This window comes from Rattus norvegicus, chromosome 6 (genome assembly GCF_036323735.1).
Source record: "Rattus norvegicus strain BN/NHsdMcwi chromosome 6, GRCr8, whole genome shotgun sequence".
NCBI lineage: Eukaryota > Metazoa > Chordata > Mammalia > Rodentia > Muridae > Rattus > Rattus norvegicus.
In genome coordinates this window covers 93,813,999-93,834,569 of record NC_086024.1, presented here as the reverse complement: position 1 = coordinate 93,834,569, position 20,571 = coordinate 93,813,999, and the positions used below count along the sequence as shown (strand labels likewise).

Genomic DNA, 20,571 nt, shown 5'->3' with positions numbered 1-20,571 from the left:
TAAGCATATATGTCAGTGCACAAAATCTGTGCCTGGTGGCCGAGGAGGCCAGAAGAGGGTGTAAAATTAAGGAATCTTAAAGAGACTGGCAATACAGATGACTAAAGCACCGTGTGAGTGCTGAGGACCTAACTTTGGTCCTGGAAGAACAGCCGGTGCTCTTAACTTCCAGTCGTCTTCCTGTCCCTAGTTTGGAATCTGAAGGTACAGAAAGGAAATAAATCTCTTAGATCCAACTAAACTTTAGGGTTATTGATCATCCTTAGGTAACTGGAATTTTTATAAGTATGAACATAGGACAGTTTAAGCAGTTTCTGTGTTATTAGTTTACAGCTTATTTACCCTTATAATTTTGAAAACAGCAAATAAGACAATGATTTTGCTTTCTTTAAGAGTATCATTTAGGGGGCTGGAGAGATGGCTCAGTGGTTAAGAGCACTGACTGCTCTTCCAGAGGTCCTGAGTTCAATTCCCAGCAACCACATGGTGGCTCACAACCATCTGTGAAGAGATCTGATGCCCTCTTCTGGTGTCTGAAGACAGCTACACTGTACTTATATATAATAAATGAGTAAATCTTTTTTTTTTTTTTTTTGGTTCTTTTTTTTTTTTTTTTTTTTTTTTCCGGAGCTGGGGACCGAACCCAGGGCCTTGCGCTTCCTAGGCAAGCGCTCTACCACTGAGCTAAATCCCCAACCCCGAGTAAATCTTTTAAAAAAAAGAGTATCATTTAATAAATTTATTCCAACCTAGGCAAGTTTGCATTTATAGCTTTCTTTAAATGTTCTAGGGATAAAATATGCATTTTAGTAGTTGGATACCATAAACTCAGACATTTAGTCTTAAGGCCTGTTACTGCTTATCTATTGTTTAAGGTCCATGGTTAATATTTTTAAAAAAATATATCCCCATGTAACCATAACTGTTGTTTTCCTTGAAAAGTAGAGAAAAGTGATAAGACCTAGTTGGAAACATGAACAGGTTATTGCCACTAAGTAATTTGTATTATATCAGTATAAAATGTTTTCCTTAAACCTAACACATTACACTTTTTAATGATAGGAGCAGGCTTTTGACCCCTATGAAACGTTATCACAGGACATTCTTGCTCCAGAGTTTAATGACCACTTCAGCAAGTTGATGGCCAGACCTGCAGTTGCTCTGCACTTTCAGGTAAACTTGAATTCAATGTTGTTATTATTTTTATCATGAAAAAAGTAAATATTTTATTATCTTTCTAAAGAAAGTAGGAAAAATTCTCATCAGTCCTTCAAAACTGTGTGTATGTGCATCTGTATGTTCATGTGTGTAAGTGTGTGTATGTGTGTGCATGTGTGAGAGTGTGTGTGCATGTGTGCAAGTGTGTGTACGTGTATGCAAGTATGAGTGTGCGCCTGTGTGAGAGTGCGTGCATGTGTGCAAGTGTGTGTATGTGTGTGCATGTGTGAGAGTGTGTGCATGTGTGCGTGCCTGTGTGTGTGCCTGTGTGGGTAGGACATAACTTCAGTTGTTGTCCTTTAGGTTCTGTCCACCGTTTTGTTTGAGACAGTCTCTTGCTGGCCTGGAATATACCAAGTAGGCTAGGTTGGCTGGCCAGCAAGGCAGGGACCCACCTCTTCACCTCCCAAATCCTGGGGCTGTAAGCATGGGGCATTGTGCCCAGCTTTCTTCACATGGGCGCTGAGGTTTAACTCGAGTCCTGGTGCTTCCAAGGGAAGCAGCCTCTGTCTTGCGTTTTTTAGTTATGTTCTTAATGTGCATCATACACACTTAGTGGCCATGGACTCCGTGACATTTTAGACAGGAATGTACAGAAATGAAGCTGGAAATGTAATTAGTGTCTATAGGAGAAAGATTTGGAGAAATCTCAGAGTAATCTTATCTATAACAGCCATTATTTATCAGTCAAACACTTTAAAGGACGTTTAAGAGACGGCTCAGCTTCAAGAGTGCCTGCTGGTCTTGCAGGGACCTGCAGTTCAATTCCTGGCACCTACATAGGGTGGCTCAGAGCTGTCTGTAACTCCAGCTCCGATGGATCTGACAACCGCTTTTCTAGACTCCATGGGCACCCCCCCCCATAAAAAATGAAATCTTCTTTTCAAAGGAGCTAAATACCTTATAAAAGGGTATGAATTTTTCTTAGGTAAGACGAAAATACAGAGAGTGAGGAGAATCGCAGCCACACTCTGTCCCCATTTACAGCAGGAGCTTCACTGGCACAGTAATGGCTCTTCCTTCATCACAAGGAGCTGTGGCCAGATCTGTGTGCTCCTAGGACAAGCAATGAAGTGCACACACTTTAGAGCACTCAAGCTATTCTTTCTTTTTCACTGTGCAATCAGCCGTCCACATCCAAGTTTTCAGTTCTTCTGTGTCCTAACCAAGTTGCAATGCAACAAATAGTGTTACTGGGACAAACTTACCATGTCTGGAATTTTTTAGTTAAATAGTACATGGTAAGCCCCCTCTTGTCCCTTGGCTCCCATAATGCTCTTTCTCTTAGTTCCTGCCATCACTGATTTCTTTTTAGTCTCCCTGATTGTTGTTCTTGCCCAAGATCTGCTATCAGTTCCTGCTTCAGTGCTCCCAGGCTGGCCTTGGCAACTTCACCCGTGTGTATGTGTTGTTAGTTTCCTAGTTGTGTTTCTAGACCATAATGCTCACACTTTCACATGCGTGCCTGCGTGCGTGCGTGCGTGCAGGTGTGTGTGTGTGTGTGTGTGTGTGTGTGTGTGTTCCTAGAGACTCAGAGCCTATCTGCTATGCTAATACTCTACTACTAAGCTATGTCCACAGTCCTTTTTCACATCTGTGTTTGAGATAGGGTATAACTGTATTGCACAGCACAGGCTGGTCTCAATTTCACGCTCCTTCTATCTTGATCTCCTAAGTAGCCAGGGTTATGGGTATGCACAACCACAACTGACTCAGATCTAACATTAAATCTGAATGACTGCCTTCTCTTTGCCAGCATTAATGTGAATACCCTTCATTAACTTCTAATGTACTATCCTCAGAAATATATCAATGTAGAATAAACTTTTCATTTAGTTCTTAAAAGTTTATTTCAGACTATGATTTCAAATGTCAAGTATAGTTCATATAAACCATAAAGTAAACATCAGCAGCCTTCATCTAAGAACCTGGCACGAAAACACACCGAGAGTGTAGCTCTTGTTTTGTTTTTATTAGGAAGTCTGAGATGTGTTTGCAGTGTGGTGGGAGAGCCTTACTTAATCTCATGTATAAAAGCCCTGGTTTCAATTCCTTGGTCAAAATCAAAACAAATAAAACAAAAAGTTAATAAACACCGGGACATCTTTTTCTGTGAGATTTGAATCTATAGAATCTGAGAAGGGGGTGGTGAGAGGGTTCTAAGGATGAGACCCAGTGCCTTCTGCATACCTAGCAAAATTCTACATCATAGTCCCTAGGATCAGATTTTGTAAGCTATTGCTCCAGGTAACCATGAAATTAAGAGTTAGAGAAGACCATTTGTTTTTAGGTCAAGGTCATTTGTAGTGTATTAACTTTAAAGTATCATTCAGTTGAAGTAGTGTGTCATTAAAAAGAAAACAAAAGACATTGTAGAACTGTGTAGTAAAATCAGGCTTGGTGATTTCAACTCCTGGATTCTCAGCACACAGGAAGCTGAGGTGGGAGAAGTTTGAGGCCAATGTTGGCTGCATAATGAGACCCTGTCTTTAAAACAGCAGAAATCAAAAGCAACTGAGTACAGTATAAGTTAAGAAATGATCTCAGGGGCGTGGGGATGTAGCTCAGTGGTAGAACACATGTCTGTCAGATACAGGCTCTGGACTTGATTACCAGCACCACAGAAGAAAAGAAGCTTTTTAAAAAAATATATTTATTTTATATAAGTATACTATAGCTGTCTTCACACATACCAGAAAAGGGCATTAGATCCCATTACAGATGATTGTGAACCACCATGTGGTTACTGGGAATTGAACTCAGGACCTTCGGAAGAGCAGTCAGTGCTCCCAACCACTGAGCCATCTCTCCAGCCCCAAAAGAAGCTTTGGACTCGGAACTTGTGGTTTGGGTCAATTAATAATTGTATTACCTGTCTCTAATGGTCATTTTACTCATCTTTACAAGGGGGATAGAAATAATATATAAAACCAGGCATAGTGGCACACACCTGTAATCCCAGTAACGCAGGTATATCGATCTCTCTGAGTTCAAGGCCAGTCTGGTCTACATAGTGAGTTCTAGGACAGCCAGATCTATAGAGAAAAAGCCTGTATCAGTGTGTGTATGTGTGTGTGTGCCTTCTGATTATTAAGCAAACTAAAGGATGTGAGCCAACTCAATTGAGTAAAAGCACTTGCTAGCAATCGTGACAACTGAGTATAGTCGCCAGGACCCCTAGGGTGGGCGGAGAAAAGCATCTTCCTCAAGTTGTCCTCTCACCTCCTCCTGCATGATGTGACATGTGTGCAGTACACACGCGCATACACACACACACACACACACACACACGCACACACACACGTGCACACGCACACACAGAGTATATATTATAAAGCACTATAATGTCTGGCACATATTACACATTCAGTAAGTATTAGCTCTTGTCATTATCAGAAAAGTCTTTCTACTGAAAATTAGTAGTGCAAAAATTTTAGAATGTACTCAAGTAGCCATTCCACTGTAAGTTAATAGAGTAGGTGGTCTTTGTAGAATGTCTTTAAAATGCCTCTTGGTTCTAACTAGATTACTCAGCTGCCTGACTCAGATCAGTATGCAGCTGAAACAAAACACTACAAATTGGGTAACTAAAAAAGGGTGAAATTTGTGTCTCACTGTCCTGGAGGCTAGGGTTCCAGACTTGTGGCAGAGCATGGCCTGACCAGGCTCCTCCTTGGCTGACCAGGCTCCTCCTTTGGCTAATGAAGGCCTTGTCTAATTTACAGTGCTGCAGGTGTTGGAAGGGGCCAGCGCACTCCCTTAGGCCCTTACCAGGTTACCAGCCCTGTTCTTGAGGGTGGGCCCTCGTAGCCCAATGGTAAAACTAATAAATGGGGTTGGGTTCCAGAGACAAACCATAGCAAATGCTGAAGGGAAACCACGCCAGGCTTCCTGACACCCAGGCTGCTGCTGCTGCTCACTTAGTAAGCAGTCAGCTGTGTCAGGTGAGTTATGGACCAAATATTTCTTATAAACAAACTAAATATGAAATGTATTTACTCACTGGGGAAATACTTTTTAGAGACATAGTAGACAACATCCTTAAATACATTCTATGTAATTATTTGAACTTATAATATTTCCTTTTATTTATCGGCTATTGTTTCTTTTTTAGGCTAGGTTCTAGCTCTTTAGCTCAGGATGGCCTGTTATGTGCAGCCGTCCTTCCTTGTCTTCCCAGCAGGTGGGATTGTACCTGTATGCTACCTTGACAAGCTCAACTAACAGTAAATAGCTTTTAAAAAATCCTTTAGGGGGGTTGGGGATTTAGCTCCGTGGTAGAGTGCTTGCTTAGCAAGCGCAAGGCCCTGGGTTCAGTCCCCAGCTCCGAAAAAAAGAAAAAAAAAATCCTTTAGGGTGTGAGGAGACCCAGATGGTTAGAAAATCTGTGAACAACATTGTGAAAGTTACTTCATCGTGTAACAGATGCAGAAGTGTGTCTGTTTATCAGGAATGTGCAGGGGACAGGGAGGGAAGACAAGTCCTAGCACTCCACTAGGAAGACCAGTACCCCTTGTCACTATGTCTGTGTCTGGTATTCAAAAGCTGCTGCTCTTTGGCACCGCTGCCATGCCCGTTTCAGAGATGTGCTGTCTTTTGCTTTGCAGTCCATTGCTGACGGCTTTAAGGAGGCTGTTCGATATGTCCTTCCGCGCCTCATGCTGGTGCCGGTGTATCATTGTTGGCATTACTTTGAATTATTAAAGGTAAGACAGAAGCTTCTTAGAACAAGGTCATTAGATGACTAGTAATAGCCTAAAGCCTGTTTTTTTATCTGATAATATTCTTAATATTTTTACTCATAAAAATACAGTGTCCTTGGGCTAGCTAGAGCGCAGTGCTGGAGTGCTTGTTATAACGTGAAGCCCTGGGCTGCTGCCTGGCTGGGTAACAGATGCACAGAGCCCAGAAGGACAGACACATGCTAATCAACTTTTCAAACGCCCCGCCCAGGTCCTGGAGAAACTCTTACAGGTTTTGTCACTCAACACATTATGTCGTAGACAGACACGAGGAAATTTATTTTTGTCAGTTTGTAACATAGATGCTAAATTATCAACCTTAATGGAAGAGTGTTTTCATGGTAAAATTAATTTTTGGAGAGCCACAGTACCAATCTTTGAAAAAAGTATTTAATTTTAGAATTATTTTAAATGTCTTATATTGTTTGACCATTTCATACATGTAAATAGTGTGTCTTGATTAAATTCACACCTCCACCCTTCCCGCTCCCCCGGCTGTTCCCAACACTTCTCTGCCCCCTCTTTCTTTTTACATTTTATTATTTATGAATTTCACATCATGCATCCCAGTCCCACTCATTTCCCCATCTCTTTTTATCTACCCTCTGTCCTTGCAATCTTCCCCCAAAGATGATAATAATAATAATAATAATAATAATAATAATAATAATAATAAATCTCATTGTGGAAGCTGCAGTGTATTAGCATGTCATACAGTATACCCTTTTGACTTAACATGTTTACTTTCAAATGTTCATTGCAATGAGCCATGAAATCTATTATTCTGGATCCTTACCAGGGTTCCTCTGAGATGTCCTATTATTGCCCTGTGTCAAGAATGGTCCCTCACACACTCCAGCAGTTCATAGATGGGCAGATGCTGGACTGGGCCAGCGGCCCTGGATCTGGGCCTGGCTGGTAGCTGGGTTGGTCACCTGCCAGTTCTCCTGCACCCACACCATCAGGGTGAGCTCCCCAGCACTGCCCCTGTGAGCTTACCCAGTGCCACAGCTGGCAAGGCCTGGTTCTCCCCAGCTCACCCACACTCCTGCCGCCAGGGCCGGATCAACTGTGCTGCCCAAGTTAGAGGCAGGACCCTCCGGCCTCTCCCCTTTTCATATCCTATCTTTTGTTTTTTTGTTTTTTTGTTTTTTGTTTTTTGTTGTTTTTTTTTTTTTTTTTTGAGCTGGGGACCGAACCCAGGGCTTTGCGCTTCCTAGGTAAGCGCTCTACCACTGAGCTAAATCCCCAGCCCCCTATCTTTTGTTTTGAACGTACAGAGTATAGTTATTTTTGCCTGTTAGACTACCGACCTATCTTTTATAAGAATTTTATAATTTCATCTGGTTTTATCTTAAAATCATTTTTAAATTTTATTTTTATGCATGTAAGTGTTTTCTTGCATATATGTTTATATACTGCATGTGTGCTTAGTGCTGAGGGAGGCCAGAAGAAGGTCCCTGGAACTGGAGTTCTAGCTGGTCATCAGTAGCACTGTAGGAACTGGCTAGCGACTGAACTAGTCTTTTGCAAGAACAGCGAGTACTCTAAATGTCTGAGCCTGTCTCTGACCTGGAGAAAATTAATTTGAAGTCTTCATGAAATGTAATATTCTTAATTTCTTAGTATGGACTAAGTGAACATGATTCTGTGTGTGTGCATGAAAGACAGGGAAGGATGGAGAGAGAGGGATGGAAGGAAGGAGGGAGGGAGGAAGAATAAAGAATGAGTAAATTGGTCTTGTTTTTTGAGAACAGGATCTCATGTTGTCTAGACTGGCCTTGAACTCATTGTAGCTGAGGATATCTTCGAAGAGCTGAGATTACACTTGTGCTCTATATGCACAGCATAAACAGTGGTTCTCTGTTTTCATTTCCTGACTGGCCCCGAGTCCTAATCACATTGGCCAAGGAGCTTTAGTGATAATTGTAACAGAAGTGGTGTCACAGTGGGTCAGGTCGTCATGGTCAGACTTGTCTTGCTCTTTGTTAGATGCACTGTAGCAATGTGGGCAGGAAATGAGGACGTTACCATGTTACAAAACAGGGGACAACTGTAAACTAACGGTAGCATCGCTAAGACTTTACCTTTGTCGGAATCCAAATAAGCGTCCAGGCTCTTTATGAAGCCCGCAGCCCTTCTCATGTGTACCTGAGTCTTAGTCTTCAGGATGAAACGGATATCATTAGGTTGTTTAACTATTTGTGCACAAAAAAATTATGAACGTCAGGCATTTAATGGGATCTTGAAATACATGTTCTTTAGAAGCTACCAAGCAAATTCTTTGCCTAGATGTCTACAAGACAACTGTGGGAGTAGTATAGCTGTTATTCCAGAATTATTAACTGTGGAGTCAATGGACAAAGTCTAAGCAGGCAATTGAAACCACTAATTTGGGGCCCTAAAGGCAGATACAGAATGGTTAGAAAGCAGAAAGCTGCTTTACTTGAAGAGCAATAAAAAAAAAAAATGGGGAAGAAAATGTCACTGAGCTAGGTGTACTGGAATTGTATTCCCAAAAGGAAAAGTCAGGCGCCTGGGTCCCTGGGGACTGAGGAGGAGTGAGATGGGTAAGGTGCTCATGGCGGGTCTGGGTCCCCAAGGACTGAGGGGGAGTGAGAATGGTGGTTGCCAGAGAAGCTCCATCTTCTCTCCTGCTTTAACTAGGTCTGCTGTTAATGGGAGCAGAGACCTGCCCAAGGTACTAGACATGAGGAGAGCTCTTTCTGGTGAAGTGTTGTAAAGCATCCACGAATGGCCAACAGAATGGCTTCCGTGTCTGATTAATGACGCTGCAAGCTCAGGATCTGCAGTTATAGACACACAGCGACAGTAAGGACAAGTAGGAACACAGGATGGGAGAAGTCGCAGAAAGAGAAAGCTTCAAATCTCAAGAGAGCGGAAGGACTCACAGGAAAGGTTATTCAAAGGCCAGTGACCGCACATTCAAACTCAGTAGTAATCAGAAAATGCACATTAAGATCACAACCATACCCATGCATTAGATTTAAAAGTCTAAGATCAGGCAGAAAAGGCCACATGAACTAACACACATCCTGTTATAATACTGGAAACCATACAACCAGCTTTGGAGAATAGTTTGACATTACAAAATTTGAAAACGTGCACACTATGACATTTTTATGCATAAATATGCAGTCTAAAGTAGTGGCTCTCCGCCAGGAGGTTGTGAACCCCTTTGAGGATTGAACTGCCCTTTCACAGAGGTCACCTAAGACTGTTAGAAAACAAAGATATTGCAATACTATTTACAATCATAGCAAAATTACAGTTATGAAGTAGTAATAAAGTTGTTATGGTTGGGGTCACATAACAGGAGGAACTGTATTAAAGGGTCACGGCGTTAAGAAGGTTGAGAACCGCTGCCACATGTGAATATGAAGAGATATGAAAGGGTAAAGGTGCTGCCGTCACACCAGACGATCTGCGTTTGATCCCCTTACCCTGTGCAGGTTCCTCCTCCCCTCCACACACATGCTGTGGCCCCTCTCACATACACACAGAATAAATGCATAAATGTAACAAGATGTTTCAAAAGAGTATTTATCATCTATGATTTCAAACCGCAAAACACTGCCAACCAGAAAAGGATAAACTGTTTAAATAAATCATATTTGAGTGAGTCATCTGGGAAGAGGGAGAGTCAGCTGAAAAAACACCTCTGTCAGATTGGCCTTTGCCTTGCTCTCAATGGCTAAACCATCACTTCAGTACCAATTTTAGGTACTTTAAATAGTTTTTTAAGACTAGATTTTAGATTTTTTCTTAATATATACTTTAGTCTTTATGCAAAAAGTTCACTTCTTAATTTATAAATAACTTGGGGTTGGGGATTTAGCTCAGTGGTAGAGCGCTTGCCTAGCAAGCGCAAGGCCCTGGGTTCGGTCCCCAGCTCCGAAAAAAAAGAAAAGAAAAAAAAATATAAATAACTTTATAATTACTATAATCAAATTTATATAAACATAATTCAATATTAATTATTAATAAATAGATAAATAATTAAAATTTTGTTTCAAGACAGGGTTTCTCTATGCATTCCTGGCTGTCCCAGAACTCATTCTGTAGACCAGGCTATCCTGGAACTCAGGGATCCACTGGCCTCTGCCTCCCTAGTGCTGAGATTAAAGGTGTGCTCATACGCACCTTCATACACCACTGTTCAACATGTATATCCTTTATTATAAAGGATATTGTTTTAGTTAGATTTCTATTGTGGCGATAAAACACTGACCAAAAAGCAACTTGGGGAGGAAGGGGTTTATTTTATTCTGCATTTTCTGATAGCAGTTCATGACTGAGAGGATTAGGGCAGGCGCTTACAGCAGGAACTGAAGTGGAGGCCACAGAGGAGTTAGTGCACTGGCTTGCTCCCTGGGTCTTGCTCAGCCTGCTCCAAGATGGCACCACCCACAGTAGGCTGAGCCCTAGCTCCGCAATCACCAGTCGTGAGAATGTCCCACAGAATTGCCTTTAGGCCAGTCTGACAGACAGAGGTGCTTTTCAGCTGATGTTCCCTCTTCTCGGATGAGTCATTTCAGATACGATTTATTCAAAGTCCGATAACATGCTTTTAGTCCTTGGACTTTTCCTTGAAATTTTTCAATAGAATAAAAGTTCTTTTCAAGAGGTCTATAAAGCTTACTATTAAGATACCCTATTAATGACTTGCTGAGATTCACTGAGAAAGATTAACTAGTACAGAGTTTCCTTAGGTGATAGTTTTAACCTTCTAGTTTGATACCCGAATGAACTCCCTCCACCTAGTTCATCAGGTAACAGAACCAAGTGCAGCACAGTGCGGCGTTTGATGAGCTGCAGCTACCCAGGCATCGGCTCATTAGCGCCGAGGTGAGGAGGAGCGCCACCCACTGCGTGTGAGTGTGGACTGTTTGTTGGTTTGTTTTAACTTATCACCAGACTCAGGCATGGACCAATGTTTTGTATAGTTCAGGCTGCTCTCAGTGTAGAGAGGCAGCATCGTGTCATGGCAAAGAACACATTTTAAGTTAGAGCTCCTGGGCTTGAGTTAGTTTGCTGTCCACACTGGACAAATGACCTAACTTTCCTGTGCACTTTGCCTCGCCCGCACATGCGAGTTATGACAGTGCACATCGCACTGAGCAAGCAAAAAAAAGGGCATGCACAGCACAGAGAAGTAAAATATTCAGTTATTATATAAACACAATTTAAATATCATACGCTCACAGCCCTGATTACTTTTGACAACTGTCTATTGGTACTTAACCAAATTATACTACAAATATATACTACAAATTATAAAATGGGAAAAACGTATCTCTAGGCTTAAGGACTTTATAATTTAGTAAAGAACATGGATATCAAAAATAATTAGCATATAAGTGCTTAATAAACATGTGTTGATAAACATAAGAAAATGTGATACATATATAAACATAAGAAAATGTGATACATATATAGTCACACAATAATTCTTTCCTCAACCATGAATAAAAGTGAAATTATGATATTTATAGGAAAATAGAGTTGGAAGTTACTAACCCATACTTAGGTACCATATTTTCTCTCACATGTCAATGTTAAATATTAATTTTAATATATGCAGGGGTGAGGCATGGATATATCATTAAAGTGGCTCCTGAAAGGGGGAAAGGAGACCTTAAGGCAGGAAGAAAAGAAGGGGAAAATAGATGACAAAAAGTACAGGGGACATGAAACAGAACGCCGCCAGCTGCTAGGGAGGCCAACTGCAGGGAAGCAGAGGCAGGCAGGGAGGATGGAGAGAAGACGTCCGTCCGCAGGGCAGAGTGCAGGGGAAGTGCCACCTTGACACCTGTCACTTTGTGTTCTGCTTTTAAAAACCAAGAAAACACTTTCCAAAAATGCAGTGGTAGTGCAGGATAAATAATGTAGATGTAGCTTTGCCTAGGAAAGTCAGAATAAAATTCTTAAGAATGTTTACTATATCGGAATTTATCTCTGTGTCTGTGTTGCTTTGGAAGAATTGTGTAAACAAAGGCCAAGATACTGCAGATTAAAGAAAGCCATCAACAGATCAACTTGGTGAAACATGAACTAGATCCCGTAACAGAGGAGAGATTCCCTAAAAGGACATTATTGAGACAGATCATAAAATCACCACATTCTTGATGAATTAATAGAGGCCTTTGTTGTTTTGTGTTTGTTGAGACCAAGTCTCATGTAGTCCAGGCTGGGCCCAGACTCGCTATGTGAATGAAAATGACCATGAACTCAATCCTTCTACCCCCGCTCCCAAGTGCTAGGATTGCTGGTGGCCACCAGGCCCAGTTAGTCTGTGCCAAGGATTGAGCTTGGGCATTGTGCATGCTAGCAAGGGTTCTACTGACTGAGCCCATGGTTACAGAGCTCTACTGTAAAATCTTCTGAAGTTGAGCTAACCTATGTTCTGATTCTACAAAAAATAGTCTTATTCTAAGATTTAATGCTAAAATATTGACAGATTAAAGAATAGCACTTGGAAGTATTTTTTCTATTAAGATTAAATGAGAGACACGCCTGGGAAACCAGAAGAGACTGCACTCTGCGCACATTCAGACGCCAGAGGAAAACACCAAACGTCATCTGGAACCCTGGTGCACAGAGGCTCCCGGAAAGAGCGGCGCAGATCTTCCCGGTTGCTGCCGCCACGGAGAGGACTTAGGCAGTACCCCACGAGCAAACTTGAGCCTTGGAACCACAGGTAGGACCAACTTTTCCCCTGCAAGAAACCTGCCTGGTGAACTCAAGACACAGGCCCACAGGAACAGCTGAAGACCTGTAGAGAGGAAAAACTACACGCCCGAAAGCAGAACACTCTGTCCCCATAACTGGCTGAAAGAAAACAGGAAAACAGGTCTACAGCACTCCTGACACATAGGCTTATAGGACAGTCTAGCCACGGTCAGAAATAGCAGAACAAAGTAACACTAGAGATAATCTGATGGCGAGAGGCAAGTGCAGGAACCCAAGCAACAGAAACCAAGACTACATGGCATCATCGGAGCCCAATTCTCCCACCAAAATAAACATGGAATATCCAAACACACCAGAAAAGCAAGATCTAGTTTCAAAATCGTATTTGATCATGATGCTGGAGGATTTCAAGAAAGACGTGGAGAACTCCCTTAGAGAACAAGTAAAAGCCTACAGAGAGGAATCGCAAAAATGCCTGAAAGAATTCCAGGAAAACATAAATAAACAAGTAGAAACCCATAGAGAGGAGACACAAAAATCCCTGAAAGAATTCCAGGAATGGGCTGGAGAGATGGCTCAGTGGTTAAGAGCACCCGACTGCTCTTCCAGAGGTCCTGAGTTCAATTCCCAGCAACCACATGGTGGCTCACAACCATCTGTAAAGAGATCCGATGCCCTCTTCTGGTGTATCTGAAGACAGCTACAGTGTACTTATATAATAAATAAATAAATCTTTAAAAAAAAAAATAATTCCAGGAAAACACAATCAAACAGTTGAAGGAATTAAAAATGGAAATAGAAGCAATCAAGAAAGAACACATGGAAACAACCCTGGACATAGAAAATCAAAAGAAAAGACAAGGAGCTGTAGATACAAGCTTCACCAACAGAATACAAGAGATGGAAGAGAGAATCTCGGGAGCAGAAGATTCCATAGAAATCATTGACTCAACTGTCAAAGATAATGTAAAGCAGAAAAAGCTACTGGTCCAAAACATACAGGAAATCCAGGACTCAATGAGAAGATCAAACCTAAGGATAATAGGTATAGAAGAGAGTGAAGACTCCCAGCTCAAAGGACCAGTAAATATCTTCAACAAAATCATAGAAGAAAACTTCCCTAACCTAAAAAAAGAGATACCCATAGGCATACAAGAAGCCTACAGAACTCCAAATAGATTGGACCAGAAAAGAAACACCTCCCGTCACATAATAGTCAAAACACCAAACGCACAAAATAAAGAAAGAATATTAAAAGCAGTAAGGGAAAAAGGTCAAGTAACATATAAAGGCAGACCTATCAGAATCACACCAGACTTTTCGCCAGAAACTATGAAGGCCAGAAGATCCTGGACAAATGTCATACAGACCCTAAGAGAACACAAATGCCAGCCCAGGTTACTGTATCCTGCAAAACTCTCAATTAACATAGATGGAGAAACCAAGATATTCCATGACAAAACCAAATTTACACAATATCTTTCTACAAATCCAGCACTACAAAGGATAATAAAGGGTAAAGCCCAACATAAGGAGGCAAGCTATACCCTAGAAGAAGCAAGAAACTAATCATCTTGGCAACAAAACAAAGAGAAGAAAAGCACACAGAAGCTAATTTTAAAAAAAAAATGGTGCCAGGTACCACACAAGAGTAACAGAACTGTGCTGTTTTCTCGGGTTTTGTTTTTTTACTTTTTTTTTTTTTTTTAATGGAGTGTGCTGGATGTCTCTACAGTTTTGTTCAGATGACTGCAGAACCTGGAAAAGCTGTTGCTGCTGTTGATGCATAACACACTGCTATTATTGGTCTTTTTATATAAATATAAATATATATATACAGATATATAATTTGAATTTTTTGAAACTTTACCTGTGCTGTCAACTTTGGAAAAAAGTATCCCCGTTTACTGTGTTGAGTTGGCACTGTACAGAAATTAACAGCCATATTGGTCTAGAAATGTTGAACTTAAATTTTTTCCATTTGTACAGGGGTAACACACTGTATTAAATATGTAAGGTCTTATCTACGTGGGTTTGATTACAAAAACTAATAAAGTATTCTCTAAATTAAAAAAAAAAGAAAAGCACACAAACATAACCTCACATCTAAATATGAATATAACAGGAAGCAATAATCACTATTCCTTAATATCTCTCAACATCAATGGCCTCAACTCCCCAATAAAAAGACATAGATTAACAAACTGGATACGCAATGAGGACCCTGCATTCTGCTGCCTACAGGAAACACACCTCAGAGACAAAGACAGACACTACCTCAGAGTGAAAGGCTGGAAAACAACTTTCCAAGCAAATGGTCAGAAGAAGCAAGCTGGAGTAGCCATTCTAATATCAAATAAAATCAATTTTCAATTAAAAGTCATCAAAAAAGATAAGGACACTTCATATTCATCAAAGGAAAAATCCACCAAGATGAACTCTCAATCCTCATCTTCGGTTGGTTTATATACAAGTGTGCAATTTCTAGGCTTGAAAGTAAAATGATGCTATCTGGTGCTGGATAGAGGAGCCTTATTTTTTATTATGGCAGCTTGCTATTTTTGTAACATGGTGATTTGGTTGAACACAATAAAGTACAGTAGTAACTGAAAAAAAAAAAAAAGGCTTACATGGATAGTTTAAAAAAACAAAAACAAAAGAGTCCTAGCTGGATAGTGGTGGCACATGCCTGCAATCCTAGCACTTGGGGAGCAGGTGGGTCTCTCTGTGAGTTCAAGACCAGCCTGGTCTACAAAATGAGTTCCAGGACAACCAGGTCTGCTACACAGAGAAACACTGTCTCCAAAAACAACAACAACGAGGATGACGATGACGACAACAACAAAATTGTAACAGTAAGCTTAAAATCAGAGTTCTTCAGAAGCTGACACAACATGAAATCTTGTAACAGTATAGTTTACAATGTGAAAATGTTATTAAATTTTAAAATAAATTAAATAAAAAAGTATATGGACCAAAAAAAAAAGATTAAATGATTTAAAAAATATACCCACTATATAAAAATAAACACTTCCCACCATAATTCTGTGCATTTAAGACCAAAGAATGTCATTGTCCCTACCCCACAACTTTAAATGTATATTCTCAGGTCATAACAGTAAGTCTTCCTAAAGAAGACCTTCCAAAAAACCAGCAATCTAAGAGAGATGTGTGTGTGTGTGTGTGTGTGTGTGTGTGTGTACATGTGCATATACATGCATACATACATACATACATACATACATACATACATACATACATACATACATACTTACATACCATTGGGAAGTTAGGAGTTGGCATTCCACCAGCAAGCCCACAGTTGTTGACAGTCATAAGATTAACTGTAAGAACAAAGGGATATGTCAACATTACTGGCAAAAAAAAAAAAATCCTGTGACAGCTCGTGAGTAACTCTTCATCTCATTTATGGTGAAGACAACACTATAGGTTTGACAAGGTAAGCTAAAGAGTTACAGAGCCTTGTAAAGCTCTTGTACCCTAGGAATTGAAGGTTAAACCATGGTGCAAAGAGAACCGACTCTACAGGTTGTCCTCCACTTTGAGAGTGACTTATGGTATAAGAATATTCTAAATATAACTTTAAAGCCATTCAGCAATGGTTTTCTCTCCTCTGTAAGAAGTGGAATCGGTAGGATTGGGGGATGGAGTGCACATAAGTAGAATATGAGGCAATATATTAAAAATTAGTAACTTAGGACTGGAGAGATGGCTCAGTGGTTAAGAGCATTGACTGTTCTTCCAAAGGTTCTGAGTTCATTTCCCAGCAACCACATGATGGCTCACAACCATCCATAATCGGATCCAATGCCCTCTTCTGGTGTGTCTGAAGACAGCTACTTATATACATAAAATAAATAATATTTTTTAAGAATTAGTAACTTGAGTATATAGGAATTCCTTTTGTCATTTTTACAAGTATTCTATAGATTTAGCATTGTTTCAAAAGAAAAAATATAAGAGGAAAGGGATTATTTGAAAAACAGCTTCAACAATACAATGCATTTCATGGTGTATCAGAGGCTAAATTCACCAGTTGGGTGAGGAGGCCAGAGGCTAGTGTTGCAGAAAGGCTGTGGAGACTTGACTCGCTGAGCTGGTTCACCGTAGTGACTTCTGTGTCAGCTCAGGCTGTGTAGCCTTTCAAGTACCTGTAGAGAAGCAGCCTAGATACTTGTTATGTTGGTTTTTAAGTCTCACTACTGACTATGCATGGACCTCAGTGGTCCAAAGCTTATCTAGATACACAAAGCTCTGAGTTCCATCCCCGGAGCCACAAACATCTCTCCATTTATCTTAATGCTGAAAATCAAAGAAACAGCAAGTTATTGGACTGGGATTATAGCACATAACCATGGCCATGGGAAATTCTAACTCTCCTGATTTTTTTCTACTTGACAAACTTGGAATTATTATATGACTATTTAAAGACAACATGAGAAGGGTTTTGTTTTAATAGGCTCAGAGAGAAGGAAGTTTAGTAGCTTTATAACTGAATATAAGGTTTTGGTAGAATTTCACTGCTGCTACTTATTGAAGGTTGTAATCAATAAAAATGAAAGCCTAGGGCTGGAGAGATGGCTCAGCGGTTAAGAGCACTGACTGCTCTTCCAGAGGTCCTGAGTTCAAATCCCAGCAACCACATGGTGGCTCACAACCATCTGTAATGAAATCTGAAGCCCTCTTCTGGTGTGTCTGAAGACTGCTACAATGTACTTATATATAATAAATTAATCTTAGAAAAAATAAAAGCCTATAGACATTTTATGTCATCATTATCCATCTTTATTAAGATATATATCTATATCTATTTATCTAGTATATATCGTGTGTGTGTGTGTGTGTGTGTGTGTGTGTGTGTGTGATGGCCACTGTTTATGGTTAATGTGTGATAGGAGATGTGTGATTAGCACTGAGTGATGCTAACTGTGAAATCCAGTGTATCGTATATCTGATACATATATATATCATAAAATATCATATATATGATACACACACACACACACACACACTGTCTTACTATATATCCCTGATATCCCTGAATGTTCTAGAACTCACTATATACTCCAGGCTGGCCTCAAACTACACCCAGCACTTGAAATATTTTAATGTAGAGTCAAAATGATTTTTTTTGTAAGAAAGCATTTTAAATGTTTACTTTTTATGTGTGTGTGTGTTTGCCTGTATGTATGTCTGTGCACCATGTTAAGTGTATTGTCTACAAAGGAAAGAGAGGATATTGAGTCCCCTAGAACTGGAGTTACAAACAGTTAGGAGCTGCCATATGGGTGCTAGGAAACCAAGCCTGGGTCCCCTGGAAGAGCAGCAAATGCTCATAACCACTGGGCCATTTCCCCAGCCTGGAAAGTCTTTAATATAAGCAACGTAAGTAATTTTGCTGGTGTTCCTCACCTAAAACTTCAGAATAAGCAAATACTGATCCCTTTTCAAATTCGCGCTGTGTTTCATTGACTTGTCATCTTTTCAGTGTTTATTTAGTAATCTAAACATCAGTACATTACTCCTAATATAGCCATTTAATTACTTTCCTTGTTAATCTTTTGGTGGCAAAATGTTTTTAGGTATCTTTGGAAAATCTGATATCTCATGTGTTCTAAGTAGGGGACAGTTTATAGGACACAAATGAAAGGTGCCGGATCAGGTTTGCAAGCAACATCCAAATAGTTACTTTCGAGCCCCTTGAAATATGAGGAAAACATAAATTTTACCACAGATTTCTGGATTAAGATTATGAAATAAATTTGAGTGTTTAAATTTTTCTGAAGTGATAATACAGCATAGATGTTGTATAAATATGCACCTACACAATTTCTGTATAATATCTTTATAATACTTTGCTCTCTATCAAAAAGATTAAAATATTGGCATATAATTTAACATAAATTATTATAAAGAAAATTTTTTCCTTTCTAAGAGAAAGGTTTTTCTTCTGAGAGAAATATTAAAGAAAAATTTCAGCATTCGAAACAAAGCCAAATTTTGAAGGATTAAAAAGTTAGATAGTAAATTTTTATTTCCAAAGATTATTTAAAAATTTTAAATTAACCTTCATGGTTTCTTGATACTGCAGTGGTTGAATTTAATGTTACCTTCTTGCAGAGGATCTGGCTTGATTGCCGCCACCCACATGTACTCACAACCTGGGACTTGAGTTCCAGAGGATCTGATGCCCCCTTCTGGCCTCAGTGTGCACCAGGTACACTTGGCATGTAGCTATGTATGTAGACTAAGCACCCATACACATACAATAATGTAAAAATTAAAAATATATCAATAAGACCCTTTATAGTGTTTGGTTACACACAGCTTTTGATGCACTGAAGTGTTAAAATGTGTTTATTCTGAAATTACTAGAGAAGTATTTAACAGAGAGTATGTACTAGGAGTTTATTCTATTGTATGTCTTCATATTAGTGAATAAAATTAACTTAAAAAAAAACTTTTTAAGCTGGGCCTGGTGGCAAGCACCTTCAATCCTAGCACTCAGGAGGCAGAAGCAGGTGGATCTCTGTGAGTTCGAGGCCAGCCTCGTCTACAAAGCCAGTCCAGGACAGCCAGGACTCTGTTACACAGAGAAACCCTGTCTTGAACAACCAAGAAAAAAAATGTTTCTTTGCAATTGTGTGTGTATACTGTTGAGGAGGGGTGCGGGCACCAGGGGGCACACGTGGAGGGCAGAGGGCAGACTCTGGAGCTGGTTCTCGTTCTACCTTTATGTGGGTTCTACATACTGAACTCAAGTCATTAGGTTTGCCTAGCAAGCACTTTAGCTAACTGACCATCTTGCTGGCCCTAAAGTAACTTTTAAATACCATGCTTGTATACTTTATTTTGTATGATGCAAAGTTCCTAAATCATTTTCACAGTTACCTTCCTTATTGATTGTTATGCTGACAGTACTTTATGTCTCGTTGGATTTGTTAGAAGAAGGCTGGTTTTAAGGAGTCAGATGGTATAGTAAGTATACAATGTTACAGTTGTCTTTATTAGCTATATTAGTCTTTTCGCTATGTCCAAACATCTGACAAGAAGCAAAGTTAGTGAGGAAGGAGTACTTTGGTTTACAGTCGAGGAAGGGAAACAGTCCGTCACTGTGGGGAAAGCATGGCAGCATCGTCAATCAGGGAGCAAAGGACTGGAAGTAAGGCCAGGCCACAAAACCTTCAGATGTGCCCCAGTGGGAAGCTCCGCCTCCTGACCCTTTCTGCAGCCTTCTCAAACAGTGCTACAAAGGGTGCAGGCACAGGAGCCTACAGGAGACATTGCATATTCAAACTGCAGCGTTCAATACATTTAAGTTTTAAATATCTGTTTCCACTTTAATTACAAAGAAGTTGAGACTAGAACCAAAGGATGTCATTTTACCTGTCCCTTAGCAGTTGAAAGCATGTAGCGAAGAACAGGAAGACCGAGAGTGTTTGAATCAGGCTATCACTGCCCTCATGAACCTCCAAGGCAGCATGGACCGGATTTACAAGCAGCACTCGCCAAGGCGCCGGCCAGGGTAAGGCTAGACCTATGCTTCCTTCACTGTGTGTGATACCACCACGGCTCCCAGGTGTGAGTTAGAAGGGTACCACATTCTCGAAAGTTATGTTTGTCCTTTTGTGATCTGTTTTAGTCAGAAAATCACCAAATTACCATTGTTACATTGTTAGGTTATAGTTTGTAAATTTAAATATATAGTTAGTGAAATTTTATATAACTTTCTGTAAACAATGTGAAAATTATTTTATAATTTTAGTTCTTATGGCTCTAGGAATAAAATACTCAGCTGTAATGGTTACTCTGATAGTAGTAAAATTGAACTAGTTGCTATTGAGGGGAAGGGCTAGAAGAAAATAATTGTTAGTTT

At 40.1% G+C, this 20,571-nt stretch overlaps 1 protein-coding gene across 6 annotated transcripts in view; it reads left to right on the top strand.

The window, feature by feature from the left end:
* The window catches only part of Sos2 (SOS Ras/Rho guanine nucleotide exchange factor 2), a 113,191-nt gene that overhangs the window by 57,592 nt on the left and 35,028 nt on the right, over positions 1-20,571 (top strand). For 4 of the 6 annotated variants that reach the window (NM_001135561.1, XM_039113013.2, XM_063262560.1 and 1 more), the window contains 3 exons: positions 1,063-1,173; positions 5,826-5,924; positions 20,093-20,220. In NM_001135561.1, the coding sequence (NP_001129033.1) occupies positions 1,063-1,173; positions 5,826-5,924; positions 20,093-20,220 (338 nt within the window). The remainder of the gene's footprint in view (positions 1-1,062; positions 1,174-5,825; positions 5,925-20,092; positions 20,221-20,571) is intronic. The other 2 variants (XM_039113012.2, XM_008764721.3) reach the window with 2 other exon arrangements.